General features: G+C 34.7%; 2 protein-coding genes across 3 annotated transcripts; both read left to right on the forward strand.

Moving 5' to 3' along the window:
• Nucleotides 1-321: 321 nt before the first annotated feature.
• Nucleotides 322-8,444, forward strand: LOC21389493 (vicilin-like seed storage protein At2g18540). The gene is made up of 10 exons (XM_024177299.1): nucleotides 322-477; nucleotides 614-659; nucleotides 2,696-3,338; nucleotides 4,047-4,092; nucleotides 4,194-4,243; nucleotides 4,364-4,405; nucleotides 5,053-5,166; nucleotides 7,552-7,630; nucleotides 7,737-7,808; nucleotides 7,910-8,444. The coding sequence occupies exons 2-10, from the start codon at nucleotides 614-616 to the stop codon at nucleotides 7,955-7,957; spliced, it is 1,140 nt and encodes a 379-aa protein (XP_024033067.1). The 5' UTR covers nucleotides 322-477; the 3' UTR covers nucleotides 7,958-8,444.
• Nucleotides 8,445-14,135: 5,691 nt separating this feature from the next.
• On the forward strand, nucleotides 14,136-16,787 carry LOC21389494 (deSI-like protein At4g17486). Of its 2 annotated transcripts, none has more exons than XM_010091194.2 (4): nucleotides 14,136-14,496; nucleotides 15,505-15,792; nucleotides 16,272-16,352; nucleotides 16,434-16,787. In XM_010091194.2, exons 1-4 carry the CDS (start codon nucleotides 14,340-14,342, stop codon nucleotides 16,604-16,606), a joined length of 699 nt encoding a protein of 232 aa, XP_010089496.1. In that variant the 5' UTR covers nucleotides 14,136-14,339; the 3' UTR covers nucleotides 16,607-16,787. The 2 variants fall into 2 exon arrangements, with proteins under 2 accessions (XP_010089496.1, XP_024033072.1); XM_024177304.1 differs by having other exon boundaries at nucleotides 16,437-16,787.
• The last annotated feature ends 1,646 nt before the right edge of the window (nucleotides 16,788-18,433 follow it).

The raw sequence follows: 18,433 nt of genomic DNA on the forward strand, positions 1-18,433 counted from the left end.
TTCCTACTTTAATTTGTTTCCCTTCTTAAATAATTTAGGCTTCTTTTTTGTATTTTCTGCTTTTTATTTCGAATACACTTAATGCTAATGGCTTCTTATATAAATAATTTTTCATTAGATAAACTAAGGGTTTGTTTGGAACCGAATTGTTTGGAGGAAAGCAAAAATATTCTGTGGATTTTCATTTTCCTTTGTTTGGAACCAAAGGAAAGAGGGGAAAAAGAATAACACCGAAAAATGGGTAGAAAATTTATAACGTGACAGGTGGATTTCATTTTCTCCAAAAATTGGTGAGGAAAATCAAAATTTTAATGAGGAAAATTTGTCGGGTTCTCCTCTCGACTCCTTTCTCCCATCTTCGACCTCTCTCTATCGTTCTCTCTACCATGGAAGTCGTTCTCTCTGCCATGGAAGAAAAAGCCAGATCTCCTACCTCACCATCAACGTGCCAAGGACATCAACAAGCAGAACACACAGGTTTGATTCTCTCTCTAGATCTCCCTCTGCGCTCTTTTCTTTTCAATTCTCTCTCTCTCTTCAATTTTATCCGCCGAGAAATTTCTGATCGCCGCCTCGTTGCTTATCGCTGTATATTTGTCGGCGTCGTCATCAGATGCCTTTGTCAATTCAGCTTTCTAATCACTTCTGCTCTCTATCAGGTTGGATCTCTCTTTCTCACTCTACTTGTTTCTCTCTCCTAGGTTTGTTTTTAATAAAATAAATCGATCTGTAGCTAAGGATGCTGGCTATTTGTGAAATTCTATCCAATTTGGTCTCGCTTTTGGGTGCATTATGATGGTTTGACTACACACTTTTCACTTTGATTGTTAGTTCACTGAGCGTGGCTTGGATCCACGTACCGAGCCTATTCACATCACGAGATAGGATTTTGGACTTTTACCCTCTGATGGGCCTTGTAAAAAAAATGACCATCAGTCAATAATATACTACACAAAAATCTCCTTTTCTTCTCACTCTCATTTTCTCGTTTGCCGCTTAACACAACTCATGCCGACAATCGCTAACAACATTGTCGGACGTCGACATTGTAGTTAAGACCTCTCCTCTCTCCACCTCACAGACAAGAGAGGGAGTCGCACCTTTGCTTGAGGGACTCACGCAAATGCAGTATTGTCGCACGGGCAGTGCGCTGCATGATGAGATCTCTTTGGTGAAGACACATGTCGATTGAAATGGTAGAAAACTAGTCGTTGCCATCGTTGGAGAGAAGGAGGCGTTGAGGTTGCAATGAAGCATCTCGTAATTGTGTGAAGATTTGCGGCGGTGAGAAGGAGAACAACACTCTGGCGAGGAGTGGACGACTGCGACATTCGCGACGAGGCGAAGAGATCTTGTTATGTCAATATACGATATCTCCACAACGTCGACGGATCTAGGTGAATCACTGGATCTTTGTTTTTTTTTTTTTTTTTTTAGTTAAAACAATTACTGAACCGGTATTTTTTTTGTGCGGTTTAATTTTTTTTAAAGGCATATTTTGACTGTGAAAATTGGTCACCAAAAATATAACCAGTATCAAAAGGTTTGCGCAGAGTTTTTACAATCAAAATTACGTTTGAAAGTAATTTAAAAACAAAAACACATGGTTCACTCTTGATTACGTCTCACCGAGGAGGAGAGAATTCACTATTTTTAGAGAGAATTACACTCTAATTGCTCTGAGTCAGACTCTCGGCTTTCTTAACTTACAATCTTTTATTTATCTGTTGACCATTATCCCAGTTATTTTCTCTATTTAATTTTGGAGATATTTCTCCCATCTTTTGAGATAATTTCTCGAAAGATGGAGATTACAATTAATTAGGACGATTTTATTACTTAAATTTCGTTTATTTGAATTACAAATAGCAAATCCTGAAGTAAATCTCGTATCTCTCGACTCGTGTAGACTCAACTTCATAAGCGCTTTCATAACCATCTTTGCCTACAGCTGTTGGTGCGGTCGATCTCATGTTGTCCTTTATATCTCCTCAAAGTGGTTGACTTCTTATGTATACCACTCCCTTAATTAGCGATCTGCTCTTAAAGAGAACTGCCATCTGACGTGACTGTTAAGGTAGAGTTGTCCTCGATCACTTAATGCCATTGTTTATGACGCGTGAGCTTTATTGGACGCCTAATTTAGAGTTCCAGATTTTACCGTACAACAGTAGAATCACCTTTTGTTACTAGAAAGTAATTTGTTTCAAATCGAATAGGAGAAGAGGGTACATATGAATAAGCAAGTAGAGGATGTGATATCAAGCCTAATTAACCCCATTGTATTACTTGATTTTCTCAATATTCCCTTATTTCAATAAAGGATAAAAGATAAAATAATAAGTAAATAATATATATTTTAAATAATTGAAGTAAATAGTATATTTATAGATAAATTTATTTATTTTGTTTAAGTATAATATTTACTGACAAACTCAACGTTTATATCAAGTGTTTATCATTAAATATTGTATTTATGTCAGAATATAAATATTTATCCATTAATATGTTAGTTACTTCTTTCAAAGAAAAAATATTATTTACTCTTAGAAAAAAAAAATTTGTTGAGAATATTATATTATTAAAATAATGACTATATCGTATAGAATATAATATTATTATGGTAATTATTATGTATTTTTATAATATTTATTAATTTATAATATTCTAAATATGTTCGTTTAAATTTTGCCAGACTTCAACTTACAAAAGGACCCTTCATTTGGTCACGGACCTTGTTCTCCACATCACCGATTCTCTCACACTGAAGAAGCAAAAATGGCCGGAGATCGAAACGGTTTGATGCCGGAGAAAGCCGAAGGATATTCAGAGAGAAGGGATGAAGAAGAAGAAAAAGAAAACGAAAGAAAATCCAGGAAATCGCGAGAAAACTCCGGTTCCGATTCCGAAGAAGATAGAAGAAAGCAAGGCAAATCGAGAAGGAAAACGAGGGAAAGTTCCGACTCGGACGGCGAGAGAAGAAAGGGGAAATCTCGGAGACGGTACAGCAGCAAAGAGGATTCGAGCTCGGGCTCAGAGTCCGAGTACTCGGATTCCGAGTCGGAAAGTTCGGAGTCGGAGGAGAGCGAGAGCGAGGGGGGGAGAAGGAAGAGGAAGGAGAAGAAGAGGAGGAGAGAGAAGGAGGAGGAGAGAGAGAGGAAAAAGAGGAAGAGAGAGAAGGAGCGGAAGAGGAGGAGACGAGAGAGGGAAGAAGAGAGGAAGAAGAAGGAAAAGAGGATGAAGAAGAAGGAAAAGAGGAGGAAGAAGGATAGAGGCAAGACAGGAGCCGTCACGAATTCGTGGGGAAAGTACGGGATTATCAAAGAAACTGATATGTGGTGAGCTATTCTTGTACTTCACATTTTCTTTACTTTTATTTTATTTAGAATTCCTGTTTGGTTGCTGAGAAACGGCAGGAAACTTGAAGAAACTTGTTGAGAACTTTGTTATTCACTTGATGAGATGTGAATTGCCAATCATGCATAACTCGAAAGCTTAGCTTTCGTGGTTAATTAGGATCCTGAATTATTACCCAGAATAATTAGGGAGAAATGCGATGAAGTATGGATATCAAAGGCTCTTAATATTGAGAAGTATGAAAACTCCTCTAGGACTTACTATGGTTTTATTCCATAGAGTTGCTTCTGTTTGTAAGTGCAGCCTTCATGGTTTAAAACCGTGTGAATTGCCTTCTATATGAAATCATTCATGGTTTAACGATTGGGCTACATTGGTTTTTGATCGAAAAATCAATCTGATTTATTTTGTACCAGGAGCACTACCAAAGTGTTTCAAAGAAGGGTTATCCTGATGTAGGCTTTGCTTTACCCATGAGTAAATATTTCGTAGTAGCCTCATTAGAGTGTACATCTTTCTTGGTACATCCAGACAATAGGTAGGAGCATAAACTGAAACACTACTAACCAAAATAGCTATTTGCTCTTTTAAACAAAAATAATCAAAGAAAACCGGAAAAACCCACATCGAGTAAACGAATGCCCTCTTTTTCATTTTTCTTTCTGTTTGTGATCACCTGTATTTTGTAGGAATAAACGGCCAGAGTTCACGGCATGGTTGGCAGAGGTAAAACAGGTAACTTGTTTCTCTGTATTCAATGTGTTCTGAACTCTTAATTTTAAGTGTGTTAGTAAGAAATTTTCTCAAGCTATATTTGATTCAATCTCTCGTTGTAGGTTAACCTGGAAAGCCTGCCTAATTGGGAAGAAAAGCAGATGTTTAAAGAGTAAGTGTTTATGTTTTTGGTTGCATTTTTTTTGGGCTAAGTAAGCAATTGAAACACGTTAGTATTTGATTCAATGGACTCTTCATGAATCCATTCCAACTTTCTTATGTGTTATGACAGATTCATGGAAGACCACAACACAGCGACTTTTCCTTCCAAAAAGTAGGTTTTGTTACTTTTTTTAATACGCTAAACAAAGTTATAATGTTCAGATTCTTCTTGCTTCTTCTTTAAGAGGCTGTGGTAAAAGTTATGAACGTTTGACATCAGTGTTAGTACAGTTGATTAGTGTCTTTTGCTTATAAGTTAAAAAATATATAAATAAATCAAAAAAGAGGATATTTTTAGTCAGTACTTTTTTTGTACACCAGAGAGTGGAAGTTGGCACGTGTTTCGTTTAGCTGCTTATCACATGATCTCATGCCTCTTTATGCAAAATGCCTATTGCTGTCATCTTTTGTTATTATAATTAAGAAAATATATTTATCTTTCTCTAAAGGATTCTTGTGGACACACACCTTCTGACACAAGTGAATTTACGTTAGAAAGAATTCAACTTGTCTTAGAACTTTTAAAAGGAGTTACCAACCATTATTTATGCATTACCAGTTGAAATGAAGGCAAGAGAACAGGTCAAAGTTTCACGCATATAGTTCTCTCTTCGTGTTATAATTTGTTTGGGGTCACCTTCTCGTTTTCATTACACATGTTTGGACTAAATGTATACAATGCACGGAAAATATCAAATGAATTGAATTGATGTAACATTATGGATTGACATGTATTTATTTAATTTTTTGCGTTTACAGGTATTATAATCTTGATGCTTATTTCAAGCACAAAATGGAAAAAGACATGAAGAGAGGTTATAAGAAGATCCAGGTATCAGAACGCACTGTGTTCAATGATGAAGAACAACGTCGGTATGTTTTAGTTCTAAGTAATGCTATTTTAGTTCCATTTTTTTTCCCTAAATCACAACGTGATCAGGCATCTTAGGTTTTCTGGTTTGGTTTATTATCCTATGAATATATCTCTGTTTAATTGCTTGATTAGAACAAGAATTTTAGTCCTATTCCTCTGAAAGGAAGCTGCTTTCTCTGTATGCCTACCAAATTCTTTGGGGGAATAGGTCTCAGTGGTTCTTCTCTCCCAAGTGCGACTGCTGTTGCTAGGTAAAGGGCACTCTTTTTATCTCCAAGTTAGGTGGGAGTGTTTGCCATCAAGATAGGTGGGGTTTGAGAATTGGTTGGGCCTATAAAAGTTAACGGGTTGTCGAATCTACTACATGGAAGGGACATTCAGCCATCCTTTTGCTCCAATACTTGATTCCCATAGCCAAAATACAGGGGATTTGTTTCTCAGCATTTCGATGAATAAAGGATTAACTTTGCGTTGTATTTTCTAGGCTAAAATACTCAAGGGGAATTATCATCCTGGTACCATGTAGTTTTTAGCTTTATTACATTGGTACTTCATTGTTCTAATAATCCCAAACAATACCCCTATAATTAACAAAATATATTATCTGAGTACCATTGAGCTGTTTTTTTTTGGGATAGGAAATGTGCTTTACACCACGGCTTTTCTCTTCTCGAGAATCCATATATTCCTTATCAGTATATGGACAACTATCTCGCGGAGCACAAGTTTAGGTTCGGCCTCAATGGGAAAAATTAAATAGAGCACCTAACAATTTATCTTCACAAACCAAGAACTATTAGATCGCCCATTTCATTCTGGGGTGACTAGAGGATTGTACCATTTAAACCTTTTTTTTTCATTATTTTCTCAGAGGTCTAGAGAAAGCTCCAATGGATCAATAGAGAAAAAAAAGAAAAAAGAAAAAAAGAACTCCCTTCATGAGAAGAAGAACGTGAAATTTTTTTTCCTTTCTCCTCAATCACTACGAACGCCCCTGATTTGTGCAATAGGATGTGTTTATTTATCTATCTCTTAACTCAAAATAGGAGCAAGTTTGAAAAGCAGATCTTAAGAGTGTCTAGAGTTGGGCCATGAGGGTCTCTTAACGCATTCTTTTTTCTTCTCATCGGGGTTACTCAGTGCAAACTACCAAGCTGGAGTATGGTAGGGATAGAGCGAATTTTTGATGGAGCAGTGAAATGTGTAGAGATCAAAAAGAATGCCAACGGCAAAAGCACATTGCTGGGCTGACACTGACAGTGAGAGCCAAAAGCTAAGGGAGGCGAATGGCATTAGACACCCTAGTAGTCCTAGCCATAAACGATGGATACTAGGTATTGTGCGTATCAGCCTGTGCAGTCTGCAATGTTGTAGCTAACGTGTTGAGTATTCCACCAAGGCAGTATGTTCCCAAGAATGAATCCCAAGAGAATTGACTAGGGCTTGCACAAGCGGTGGAGCCTGTGGTTTAATTTTATACAAAGCAAAGAACCTTACAGTTCTTGACATGCTGCGAATCATCAGTCAAACAATTTTAAAGGGAAAAAAAACCATGAAATTACAAACAAACAAACAAAACAAAACAAAAAAGATGAAATCCAATCTAAAATAATTAAACAAAATGCGCGCGTACACACACACAAATGTGACCTTGCTTCGACCACTTCTAGATATTTGTTCGGCCACGTTCTTTGATGGGATGGGACATGATTTTCATCTTTTTCTTTGCTGGTTTTTTATTACCTTGAGGCTTCTTGATGAGGAACAAGAATAAAAATAGAAACTAGTATTAAGTTTAATTTCCTGATATTTTATTGGGGTTTACTAAGTTTCCCAAAACTGTTTTCATAAGTTTCCTATTTCTGATAATTGGGTTGTTTCCGTTATTTGTTAGGTACTTCTATAACCACGCCGTTAAGACTATATTTAGCTGTTGAGATCCACATCTATCCTTGTAAAAAGACTTTTCGTATACCAAAAAAAGGCCTTAGGGTATTCGTAATAAATATTCTGGAATTACGGGGTAACTATTTGGGATTATTAGAACATAGATCTACCAATGTAATAAAGCAAAAAACTACAGGGTATCGGGATGATAATTTCTATACCTTTTTCTATGTATGCAAAATGGTCCTTTTTCTACCCCATATGATTCTTTGGTCTGATATATATTTTAAAGCCAAGGTACAAATTTTAAAACAGATAACCATTGTTAATACTCCTACTCCTAATACTCGTAGCTTATGTTATTCAACCTCAAATGCTTAAAATAAAATCAATCTTTACTCAGCTAGCTAAAGTTCGATGACTTTTTTAAGTTGCGTTTGATGTCCCAAGAGGTTTCAGCTATGATATTTAATCAACAATATCCTTTCTTTTTTCAGCCAAGAACTGCTGAGAGAACGTGAAAAGCAAAAGGAAGCAGAGGTGGACGCTTTGAAGCGCTCAATGCAGAGTGGAATGGTTGGTTTCTGCTGCGTTGCTTCAATTCTACCTTTGATTTTGCGTTTCTGACCCAGTAATTCATCATTTTTATGATTTCTAACTCACCAATACGTTTGGTTACCAGGCACAAGCAATGAAGGAGCAAGCTCAACTGAGGGAGGAGATGGTTTATCAGTACAAGGTTGGAAATTTAGAGGTATGATGGCAGACTATGAGTTGTCTCTCTGTTGCAACTTTCAATTTTCAATCTTTCCCTTGCTTTTGAACTTATGATGACCACTTCACTGCTTGTTGTAGGCCGCAGCTGCTATTCAGCGAAGACTGGATCCTGATGTTGCCATGTGAAGATGGTTAGCTGTATAACTCATGATACAAGTAAAATCACATGTGATGTTATTAATGTTGTTTGCGGTGCCTATGGATTTCCTACTGATACAACTTCTAGAATGCCTTTTGGCTTTTTGGCCACTGCATGATCTTTAGTTCTAGGACATAACATATTTGGTTGTATTTTTCCTCTCTAATCATTTTTGCAGATATATTAGGATCGAATTACCTTATCGCAATGCATTATCAGATTCAGCCCTTTTGTTTTGTGCACATTTCTGGGTTACCTTCTGATATACAAGTATTGAAACTCCATCGCAGAAGGGCCCTGGTATTTCAGCCGTCTTTTCACCTTATGAGTGGAATGATGTGAGCTTGTAATATCTGAATTTGCGCTAATTATGTTCATTAGAGATGTATAATTTTATTAGGATAACATTTTTATGCCTGACACTGACTTATAGCTCGTCCTCGTCCTTGTTTATGCCATCCTTTTCTGAACTCCTAATGCTAAAGATAAGATGCTAGTCAATTTAGTATTTCTGAATACTTGTTGTGCAGCGTAGTGATCCCAAACTCGGGGAGAATAGGATCAATAACTCAATATCTTGTCTTCGCCAAATAATAGTAAGAACAATAATAATAAAACAACTATTATCTTGCGGACTCGTGATGTTTCTAGTGCTTTGCCAATTAAGGTTATACTTTGAACTATTCTATGAGCAAATACTTAGGGGATGTTTGGTTTGGTGGAATAGAGTGAGAATAGGAATATAATGGAATGAGAATCTGAAAAGATTTATTCAATTTCCATTGTTTGGTTTAGCATTAGAATCACGGTTAGTCATTAGAATAGAATGGAATAGTATAAGTTTTTTTATTAAAATACGCCTTCATCTTATTCATTAATAATGTTTTAAATGACTCCAAGTGCAAAGAGACTCGCTTCTAAAGATAGAAAAGAAGCTTCAAAACTATGAAATTCATTTGGTGTTCAACCTTCATTTTGTGGGAATAGGTTGTCAACTGGGTGATAAATATCAAACTACAATGCCTACATGGATAAAAATTGTCAAAATTTTAGAAATTAAGAGGTAAATATCTTTGGGGATGTAAAACACTTTTGAAAAAATTGTCGGTAAAAACATCTGTAAATATTTTAAAAAAATATTGCTAGAAAAATATTGTTTTTCACGAGGACAGTGTGTACTTTGTACAAAATTTAAAAATATATTGGGGAAATATTGAAAAATACAAAAAAAAAAAATGAAAAGTTCTTTTTAAAAAAAAGAAAAAATCGATTGTTAATTTTTTTGTTGATTAGTTGTTGTTATTAATGAAATAGATTGTGATAATAGTTTGTACATTTTGTAGAAATCAAATTCTCATTCCTTAAACATAAAATAAAAAAAAAATAAAAAAAATAAAAAAATTCATGTTAGGTGCTTTTCTGACGGTTAGGGTTCTCTCTCTCTCTCGAGTGGGTTTAAGTTTACTCTCTTTGTGCCTCCTTAAGGCCAGATTCTGGTGCCATCGCTTGGCTGGTCATCGGATTCTCGGCCCCAGAGACGGAGATTTGACCTTCACCTTGAAGGTTCTGGAGGAAGGTTCGGCCTTGTGGCTAGAGAAGGAGATCTTTATTGAGAAGGTTAAGGCCATTGGGATTGCGTACGCCTGTGTGGGGCTGATCTGTGGTCTAGAGGTTTTGCACCATAGGGGCTTCTTCTTTCTCAGGGAAGTGACGTTAAGGATGAGAACGACAGTGGATGGTTGCTTTGCATCGGGGATGGAATCTCGGCTGTGTTCGTCGGCAAGAGGCATGCGTGTACTTGGGTGGATATGCTTCTTGAGGGATTCATCTACCATGGAACGTGAAAATTTGGGTGGGAGGCATATCTTATTTGGCAGTAGGCAATCACGAAGCGCGGATCTCACATGCCAACGAAGGGTTGCTCTCTCCGTTTTGGTTTCGATCCTGTGCAGCATTATATTCCCTAATTCTTCTGCTCATGGTGGTCGGCTTCACTCCGGCGGCTTCTGTGTTGGAGTTTTGTCTCCGTTTAGTGGTAGTTGTTTAGTTAAAATATAGGCATTACTTCCACCTACGTGTTGGTTTTTTTTTTTTTTTTTTTTGGTTTCAGTATGTAAGCAGAGTGATTTTCCCACCTTCCACTTTTATTTTTGTGTTCCGCCTGTTTGAGTTATGTCTCAGCGGTGTGTTAGGTGAACTTTGGTTTGCAGGTGTCTTTGATTCTATTGATCGGAGTTTTTCATCGATTATAGATGTGTGTTTTTAAAGAGTCATACATGTGATTGATAGTTGTGCCAGTTTCTTACTGTGGGAGCTCCGTGCATGTTTTCTCTCCTCCCGCGTTTTCACTTTAAGTGGTGGAACCAATCACTGATTAGGGTTAAGTTTTACTTGTATTGAGAGGTTATTTATTGCAGTATTAGTGTTTATATTTCTTTGTTTTGGAATATAATTATCCTTAAAAAAAAAAATCGTGTTGGCCTATAAAGTTTCTTTTAGTATTTAGATTTCTATCCACTATGTATAAAGTTTCCCGTGTAGAGTTTATTTATTTATATTTCAAACATTTAACTCCTGGAGTAGCACAAAAAGTATCACGTTCTATGAAAAATTTCCATATATCTTTCCTCATGTTTTTATTATGGATATTTGTCCCAAAATTTCCTAAAATTTTCCTTATGTTTTCATCCTTGAAGCCAAACAGCATTTTCATCCATTTTATTGATGCCAAATTTTGCAAGAGAATCTCCAATGGAATGTCTCTAATTACCGTGTCAATGCCAAAGTTCTCGAATAATCACATTGTTGGGGTTAGATTTGTTTAACGAATCTTTTGACTGTCAAGCTGGCATTTCGGAGGTGAGCATCGAACCAAGATAACAATACGGAAGGCTCGCTGATCGATCGATGGTTGGTCCACCGGGAGTTCGAGAAGAATAAAGTGAAGGATTTTCCAAAGCATTCATTAGGATGATTGTTGAGACGAATCGATTGCGATAATCGACCAATCGCAGGATCAATCAACAAGCTCTGGTTAGTGGCAATTGATGATTACATCTCTGAAATTCAAGGATCCAACCTACGATCTGATTGAAGGGTATCACTCACCCCTCAAAGGAGGGGCACGTGACATGATCGTGTATATCACCTTGATCCCATTCTCCCACCATAAGGAACACGCGCCATGGCAACAAGATGGTCCCAGATGTCCACTTCGAAGAACATTCTATAAATAGGCTATACCCTTTCTAGGAAAGGGGTTACGATTTTCATTTACAGAAATCACTTTGAGCTTCTTCATTTACATTTAAATTAAAAAAAAAATTAAACTCAAGTTACAACTTCAAGTTTATATTTTTTTAGAAAATGTAAATTTGAACTTGAGTTTTAATTTGAGTTTATGATTAAAATCTGAGTTCAAGTTCTCCCTTCAACTCAAATTCTTAAACTAAAACTCAAATTAATGAACAATATTTATTTTATTCTTAAAAATGTCATAACTTTTTTGTTTTAATTCTGATTAAGATGATTTTTTTCTATGCGCCCACAACAAAAAGATGAATAAAATCCCACTTATATAGCCTATTAAAATTTTTCATCACTATTGAGTTTTTATTAAAATATTATTTAAATACAAATTTAAGTTTTGACCCATCTAAATACAAACTCAAATAAATTCTCAATTCAAATATAACTCAAAATGTGCACATCTAACCACAAACTCAAATTAGAGTCTCAACTTAAATAATACTCAAATACACTTTAATTCAAATTAAGATCTACATTCTAACTTAAAAAATATAAATGAACGAACCCTTTGTAATCAAAAAGCTCTCTAGACTAGTAATTTCTTTGACATATGGTGAAATCCCCCAGCTCCAATAGTGGACGTATCTCTTCCGAGAGTGGACCACTCTAAACATGTGGTTTGATATTTACTTTATTCTGCATTTTTTTCATGTACTTCGTTTATTCTTATTAATACAAACTTCAATCATCGTCATATTATCGGGGTGCTAACACGTTCCAATAGTTTTGGCTGAGTAACACTCCTTCTCTGGCTATCATACATTTATGTTAAATTTCACTACACCAACAACCGGCAAGGCACGAAACAGTTTTGGCTGGAGAAGAGCTTTTAGAAACCTGTGAATCTATAATATGATGAGTGTGTACGTTTAGAATTCATTTTAAAATGATTTTATTTTTTGTATGAAAATAGAAATGAAAATATTTTTAATCTCAGACAGAAATTATTTTTAAAAATGTATTTAGTAGTTTTATTAAGATATTATTTTTAATATAAAAAACTAATTAATGTCTCTCTCTCTCTGCTGCTCGAGAGAGCAGAAAATGAAAACAAAAAATTAAAAACGAGTAACATTTCTCTTCTATTGTACATTAAACTAAAAAATTATTTTCATTTCTATTTTTTATCTTTAATTATGTCAAATACTATTTTATAATCGTTTTTATTTTTTTTCTATAAAAATATAAAAAATAAAAATAAAAATAATTCCAAACACGGGAGACATATTTGATAATACTCCAGTACACTTTCTCTATAATTTACTACTTCAACCAAACACGCACCCATTTCAACCGGGGCCAATCGAGAAACCACTCAAGGTAGCAGATGTCATGATGAGCACGCACGCCATAGTGAATCTTGACTTTAGTAGGAATGAGCTAGCTATTCTCCGTTAGAGAATTCATTTCTAATTTCTAATTTATAATTGGACTTATTATCAAAATGCTAAGTAAGAGAGTCAAGGGAGGAGGCAGTCATCCCTCTTAGTTGGGTACCAAGTGGAATGCTAAGATAGTGTGCTATGTCAAATATAAGACGGGTTATGACCAGGCGAGGGTTTCAGAAAGCTATAATTCAAGAGATATTGAGCCTTTCGCGAGCCATAAGTAGGTTTGGATATATCAAAAGCCGCCATCCTTGCTTTGCTACTAAAGCTTTATTAAAAGCCGACATGTCTTGATAGCCCATACCACCTTAAGTTTTTCCCATTGCATTCGGCGAATTTTCCGATCCTCGCCATTTTCGTCCACTAAAAAATTGGGGACTAGAGATTGAAGATTTTCACACACAGAGTATAACGCAGAAGGTAGCTTAAAAACACTCTACGTGGAGGTAGCTTGGACAACCGCCTTTTAATTTCCTACCCCAACCAACAACAATTTTCCTTCCCACACTTGTCATTTTTTTCGAGCCTTCTCTCTAATATTATCAAAACCTCGTTTCTTATTTCTTCCTACCAAATAAGAATCATGGTAAAAGAATCAAGAATCAAACCTTGTCAAGATAATCTTAAACTCTCTCTCTAATTTGTAAATTTATTCTTATAATTTCTAGAACTTACTGATTATGATATAGCAATTTGAAAGAACACTATATATTAAAGCAAAAAAAATAAAATATAAAATAACACATCAAAATGTCATTTTTTATTTATTAGTCTCAAATATAATATATAACATTTACATTCAAGGTATAAATTTTTGAAAGGTCGTAACATTCAATGTCACGTTTTAGATATTCAATAAGGTGAAAAAATGAGTAGAACAGTAGGAAGTCTGAAAATTTGTCCTTTACATAATTTGGCTAATACTTCTTTCATCATCTTTTCTTTTCTTTTTAAAAAAGAAAAGATTAAAGGCTCTTGCAAAATTGGAGAATCTAAAAAGTATCTAATTGGTTTTAGCTACATTTCATATTTGTTTTTATACTTTTGTCTTTTGATAATTCAAAAAGTACTCCCTATTGCTTTGAACCTATTCAAAAATTACCCCTAAGTTTCTCATACGAGTTGATAACCGTTGATTAAAAATACCAAAAAAAAATCCTAAATAACTGCTAGTTAAATATTATTTGTCATTATTTATTTAAGATTCTTAAAAAATTAGAAAGTACTATTGTTTTTAGGGAAGAATATTGCTAGGAATTCCCTCTTTATTCATTATTATTTAGACAATCATTAAATCAAGTTAGCCAACTTGTCCTTTTGTTTTGTTATTTATCTTTTTTTTTTTTTTTTTTTTTTTTTTAGCCCACCTTAAGCCACCTCGTCACTGGCCATAATTGGCACTTCTCAATTCTCCTCCTTAAAACATTTTAATTTTTGACGAGTCTAGATAAAATTAGAAATAGTTATATACAGTGAATTCTCTCCATTCCTCAAAAGTCTCAAAACTTTCTTCCGGGAAAAAAAAAAAAAAAACCTCAAAGCTTTTCATCATTTCTCTAACAGGAGATGGATCTGCGAAGCTCGTATTCACTTTTCTCTCGGACTGTCTGAGAGAGAGAGACAATTTTCCGAGATTTTCAGTTTCATCCGAAACTCCAACAAATTTGGAGAAATGGTGGCGGAAAGCACCTCGGAAGGCGGCGGCGGGTTTGATAGGACCAACAACAAGAACCGTGAGTCCGAGGTTGTCTTGAATGTCTATGATCTCACCCCCATTAACGGTTACACCTACTGGTTCGGATTCGGAATCTTTCACTCCGGCATTGAAGGTCTCGAAACGTTTTTTCTTTCTTTTTTTGGTTTCTTGTAAAGTTTTCTGCTGTTTAATTTCATGTGTTTCTCTAATACGTGGGTATTAGTCTAGCTCAACTTTTCTGAAGAATATTATATATTTATATTTTATAATTTTTCTGCTGCGAGTTCTTTGTATGTGTTCTTGGTGATTGATGGTGAATGTTACATGCCATAATATAATTGGGGTTTCTCTGTTTAACTTTTTGGTAGTTTAAGGTTAACTGGTAGTTGGTTGATGTTTGTTTCTTTTTGTATACTTATTTTGTGTTGGATAGAGTTTATTGCTTACCTTGTACTAAATTCTAATTTGGTCAATTAATATTTGTAACTATAATTTTGGTATTGAATTAGTGTTTATAATATTTCTCTCAAACTAAGTACATAGTAAATCAGTTTCCTTGGTAAAATACTTGAATTTATTTTAGTCACCAATGACTTGAAAGGGCAAAATAGAAAGGGGTGTTGCATCTACAAAGCTAACTGAGTTTCTGCTTTTCCGATTAATTAACAGTTAAGTTAGATGGATGTTGGCAAGGTAAATGAGTAACTAGCGTTGAAAGATCTTAAATCAGAAAGAAAGAAAAGTAAAAATTATTGTGAGAAATTTTATAAGCAGCTTTGCCATATATCATATATTGGTTTGAGTTGTGGGATTAAAGGGCTATTCATAGAAGATACCAATAAAGTGAGGAAAGAATTTAACAAAACGGACCGTGTATGGAGACCAGGCATTTTGTTCAGAATTAAGTGCTACAATTTGATTGACCATAAAGGTTATGGTTCTTAAAGATTTCGGTTTAGTGGAATTTTGATCTTGAACTTTTGGAATGCAAATAACATCCTACAATTCAAACATAAGCTAGACTCTATTCTTTAATGGTTAAGCTCACAAGAAGATTATTGATTACAAAACAACTTTCTAATTGTCCTTTTCTCGAGAAATTTGGTTTATTACAGTGTTCCTTTCTTGTTTGTACGAACAGTCCATGGTAAGGAGTATGGTTTTGGAGCCCATGATTTCCCTGCTAGTGGAGTTTTTGAAGTGGAACCAAGGAACTGCCCAGGTTACATTTACAGATGCTCCATCTCCCTCGGCTGGATAAACATGTCATCCAATGAATTCCGAACATTTATTGAGAGTGTCGCTTCGGAGTATAATGGGGATACCTATCACCTCCTCTCCAAGAATTGCAACCATTTTACAGATGACATTTCGTGGAGATTGACAGGAAAAAGGATCCCTGGGTGGGTGAATCGGCTTGCCCGGCTAGGTAACGGAGAACTTATTCATTACTTTTTATTTTCATCTGTGTTGAACTTGTTTTATGATGGACATAAATGTCTTACAGCTGCAGTTTAAAATAGCAATAAAGTTGTTGATGTACGGTTCCATTATGCTTTATTCTAAATTGAAACGTCACTAGGCGTTCTCTCCCGAGTCATGTTTAGAAGCAACTCTCATTTTTAAAAGAGCGCCATTCTTGATTTCTCATAGTTTTATAAAAAGCTTTAAATTCAGCTGAAAAGGGATGTCCATTATTTCCTTTTCATGATGAATTCTTAAACCTCACCCACCTTTTTGTTAAGAAATCATTGATTATGTTTTCTTGTTTTGTTTCACTCTTGTACTCTCTCTTTCATGGACTAAGAAGTAAATATATTGAATTCTTGTGGCCTAGTACTTAGTCTGCATTTCTTTTCTCTTCTTTTTTCCCCTTCTTTGTTTTCACTTTTTCTGTTGAAATCCCAGGGACTTTATGCAGTTGTTTGCTGCCTGAAAGCTTTCAGGTATCAACAGTTAAACAGCTGCCAGAATACCACGAAGTTTCTGGTGAGTATTTGACATTTTCTTCCTTGAATAAGTTGTTTTTGGCATTAACATAAGAATAAGCTCTGAGTTTATTGTTTTCAGAAGATGGTAGTGAGTCTTTATCGAGCACCCCTCCTCGTCATTCGGCAGAAATCGATGACGATCAAGAGAAGCGCCTGCTGTCACCGCTAGCTAGAAGTGGGGATACGGCTTTTGTTAGTAAGGTCGCAGGTGAAAAGTGCTCTTCTAAAACTGGGAAGAAAACCACAATGTGAAATATTCGTTGCCAATCTTTGTTAATCTACATGGACGAAAAGAAGCTGCTCCAATTTTGGAAAGAAAATTTGTCTTTGGATTTGAGTTCATTTGTATCTGTAAGTGTTTTTTTATTTAATTTCTTAATTTTTTGAATCATTTGTCATTTAGGCCTTTTCATATTTGTATCTTATGTCTCCTTCCATTTGTTGAAAAGAATTGAGAAACTGTAAACTAAATTGTATTTTGGGAAATTTTCTTATTTTCATTGTGTTTTTGCATTTATTACGAAGATGTAATAACTATTACAATGATATGTTAATATTCAAAAAAAAAAAAAAAAAATCTCATTGGGTACTCTGAATTTTTTTAAACATAAAATGTTCATTCTACCTTTAAAATTTTTAAAAGTATTTTTGAATGTTATTTTAAAGCAATAGTATGTATGTGTGTATATATATATATAAACTCATATGAGCTCTGTTACCGACGGTCAGCTCTTACCGCACCAAGCCTTGTTATCTCATGGCTTGGAACAAAATACGTTTATGTATAGCATAACATTTATCTATCCCTAAAGATTTATTTCATTTATTACAGACATTTAATTGTCAAGTTACTATCGTGGACAACATTATATAAGTTTCACAAGTACATGTGAATCTTCAAGACTATATACTTCTTTACAACCTTAACTAATGCAAGAAGATATAATTGATTAATTGTACGTTATGCTCGAAACATAAAGGTGGCATTTTTTATTTTGGTAAAAGGAGACAAGTACCTCTTAGAATGCATGTCTTAAATTTTTATATTTTACATTTGATTAATACTCTTTAGTCAAAAAATACATTAATCAAAAGGGTATTAATGCAAAGTAAAGAATAAAAATCTTAGAACAATACACTTAAAGGGTGAGTTCACCAATTTTCTCTTTTGTTTTTCATAAGATTGTACTGTTATTTCATTTCTCATAATGAGAAGGTTTATCTTGACCAACAGAGTAGGATTCTCCAAGTAACAACAGGTGGATGTACAATATATTGGATTGAATCACTTGTGCAATTAACATAATTCTAAATGAGTACTAACTTTAAGGGTTGTTTCTTTTGAAACATCAAAAAGCATAAAACCGTCTTAGACCATATAAGATTTATACAAATAATGGTAGTTTAGAGGCACGGAGGAATGTTCATGTATTATTATGCGACTATTACCAATAACCTATGAAGTGTGAAATTTTATTCAGTTATGAAGTTTCAATATTTCAGTGCGATCATTCCCATAAACTAATAGCTCAATAAATTGATCAATTATTTATCAAGATAATTCATAAGAATAATTTGAATTCAAAATCCTCATTTTCCAACAACGAAAACGTAAAAAAAAGTTTTTCCAGAATCGAATAAATTGGGTTTTAAAGAGAAACAAACCCTTAAAAACTAGTAATTTGGGATCATAAATGCCATTTAAATGACTGGAGGAAAAAAAAAAAAAAAAAAACGGAACAAGGTGCATTTTGGTCATTTTACCATGGATCCCTTGCCTATTTACTTAAAAAGAGTTTGGGAAGGAGTGAAGAGAGAGACCAACTAGTCTATTGTTTGGTTGGGAGGAAGAAGCTTGAGTAGGATGGAGACTGAAGGGATGTAAGTCTCCCTCTTAATCCATCAAATTGAATCATTCCTTCAACTTTAAGCTTTAAAAAACTATTTCTCTCTAAAAACAATTTGTATTATTGTACAAAACAATAATATAATAATTATCTAAATAACTATTATTCATCCTTTCAACACTACCTCTCGTCGACACCAAAGATTCTTATAATGCTCTCCGTCCGTCCAACC

This window comes from Morus notabilis, unplaced genomic scaffold, assembly GCF_000414095.1.
Source record: "Morus notabilis unplaced genomic scaffold, ASM41409v2 Scaffold2146, whole genome shotgun sequence".
In the NCBI taxonomy this organism is placed as follows: domain Eukaryota; kingdom Viridiplantae; phylum Streptophyta; class Magnoliopsida; order Rosales; family Moraceae; genus Morus; species Morus notabilis.

Bases quoted from the DNA above. Each gene is read 5' to 3' on its own strand.
- LOC21389493 (XM_024177299.1), top strand. From the start codon at position 614: ATGCCTTTGTCAATTCAGCTTTCTAATCACTTCTGCTCTCTATCAG. The intron at 4,244-4,363 runs GTAAGTGTTTAT...GTGTTATGACAG, and splicing joins GAAAAGCAGATGTTTAAAGA to ATTCATGGAAGACCACAACA. The intron at 7,809-7,909 runs GTATGATGGCAG...TGCTTGTTGTAG, and splicing joins ACAAGGTTGGAAATTTAGAG to GCCGCAGCTGCTATTCAGCG.
- LOC21389494 (XM_010091194.2), top strand. From the start codon at position 14,340: ATGGTGGCGGAAAGCACCTCGGAAGGCGGCGGCGGGTTTGATAGGACC. The intron at 14,497-15,504 runs GTCTCGAAACGT...TTGTACGAACAG, and splicing joins CTTTCACTCCGGCATTGAAG to TCCATGGTAAGGAGTATGGT. The intron at 15,793-16,271 runs GTAACGGAGAAC...TTGAAATCCCAG, and splicing joins GAATCGGCTTGCCCGGCTAG to GGACTTTATGCAGTTGTTTG.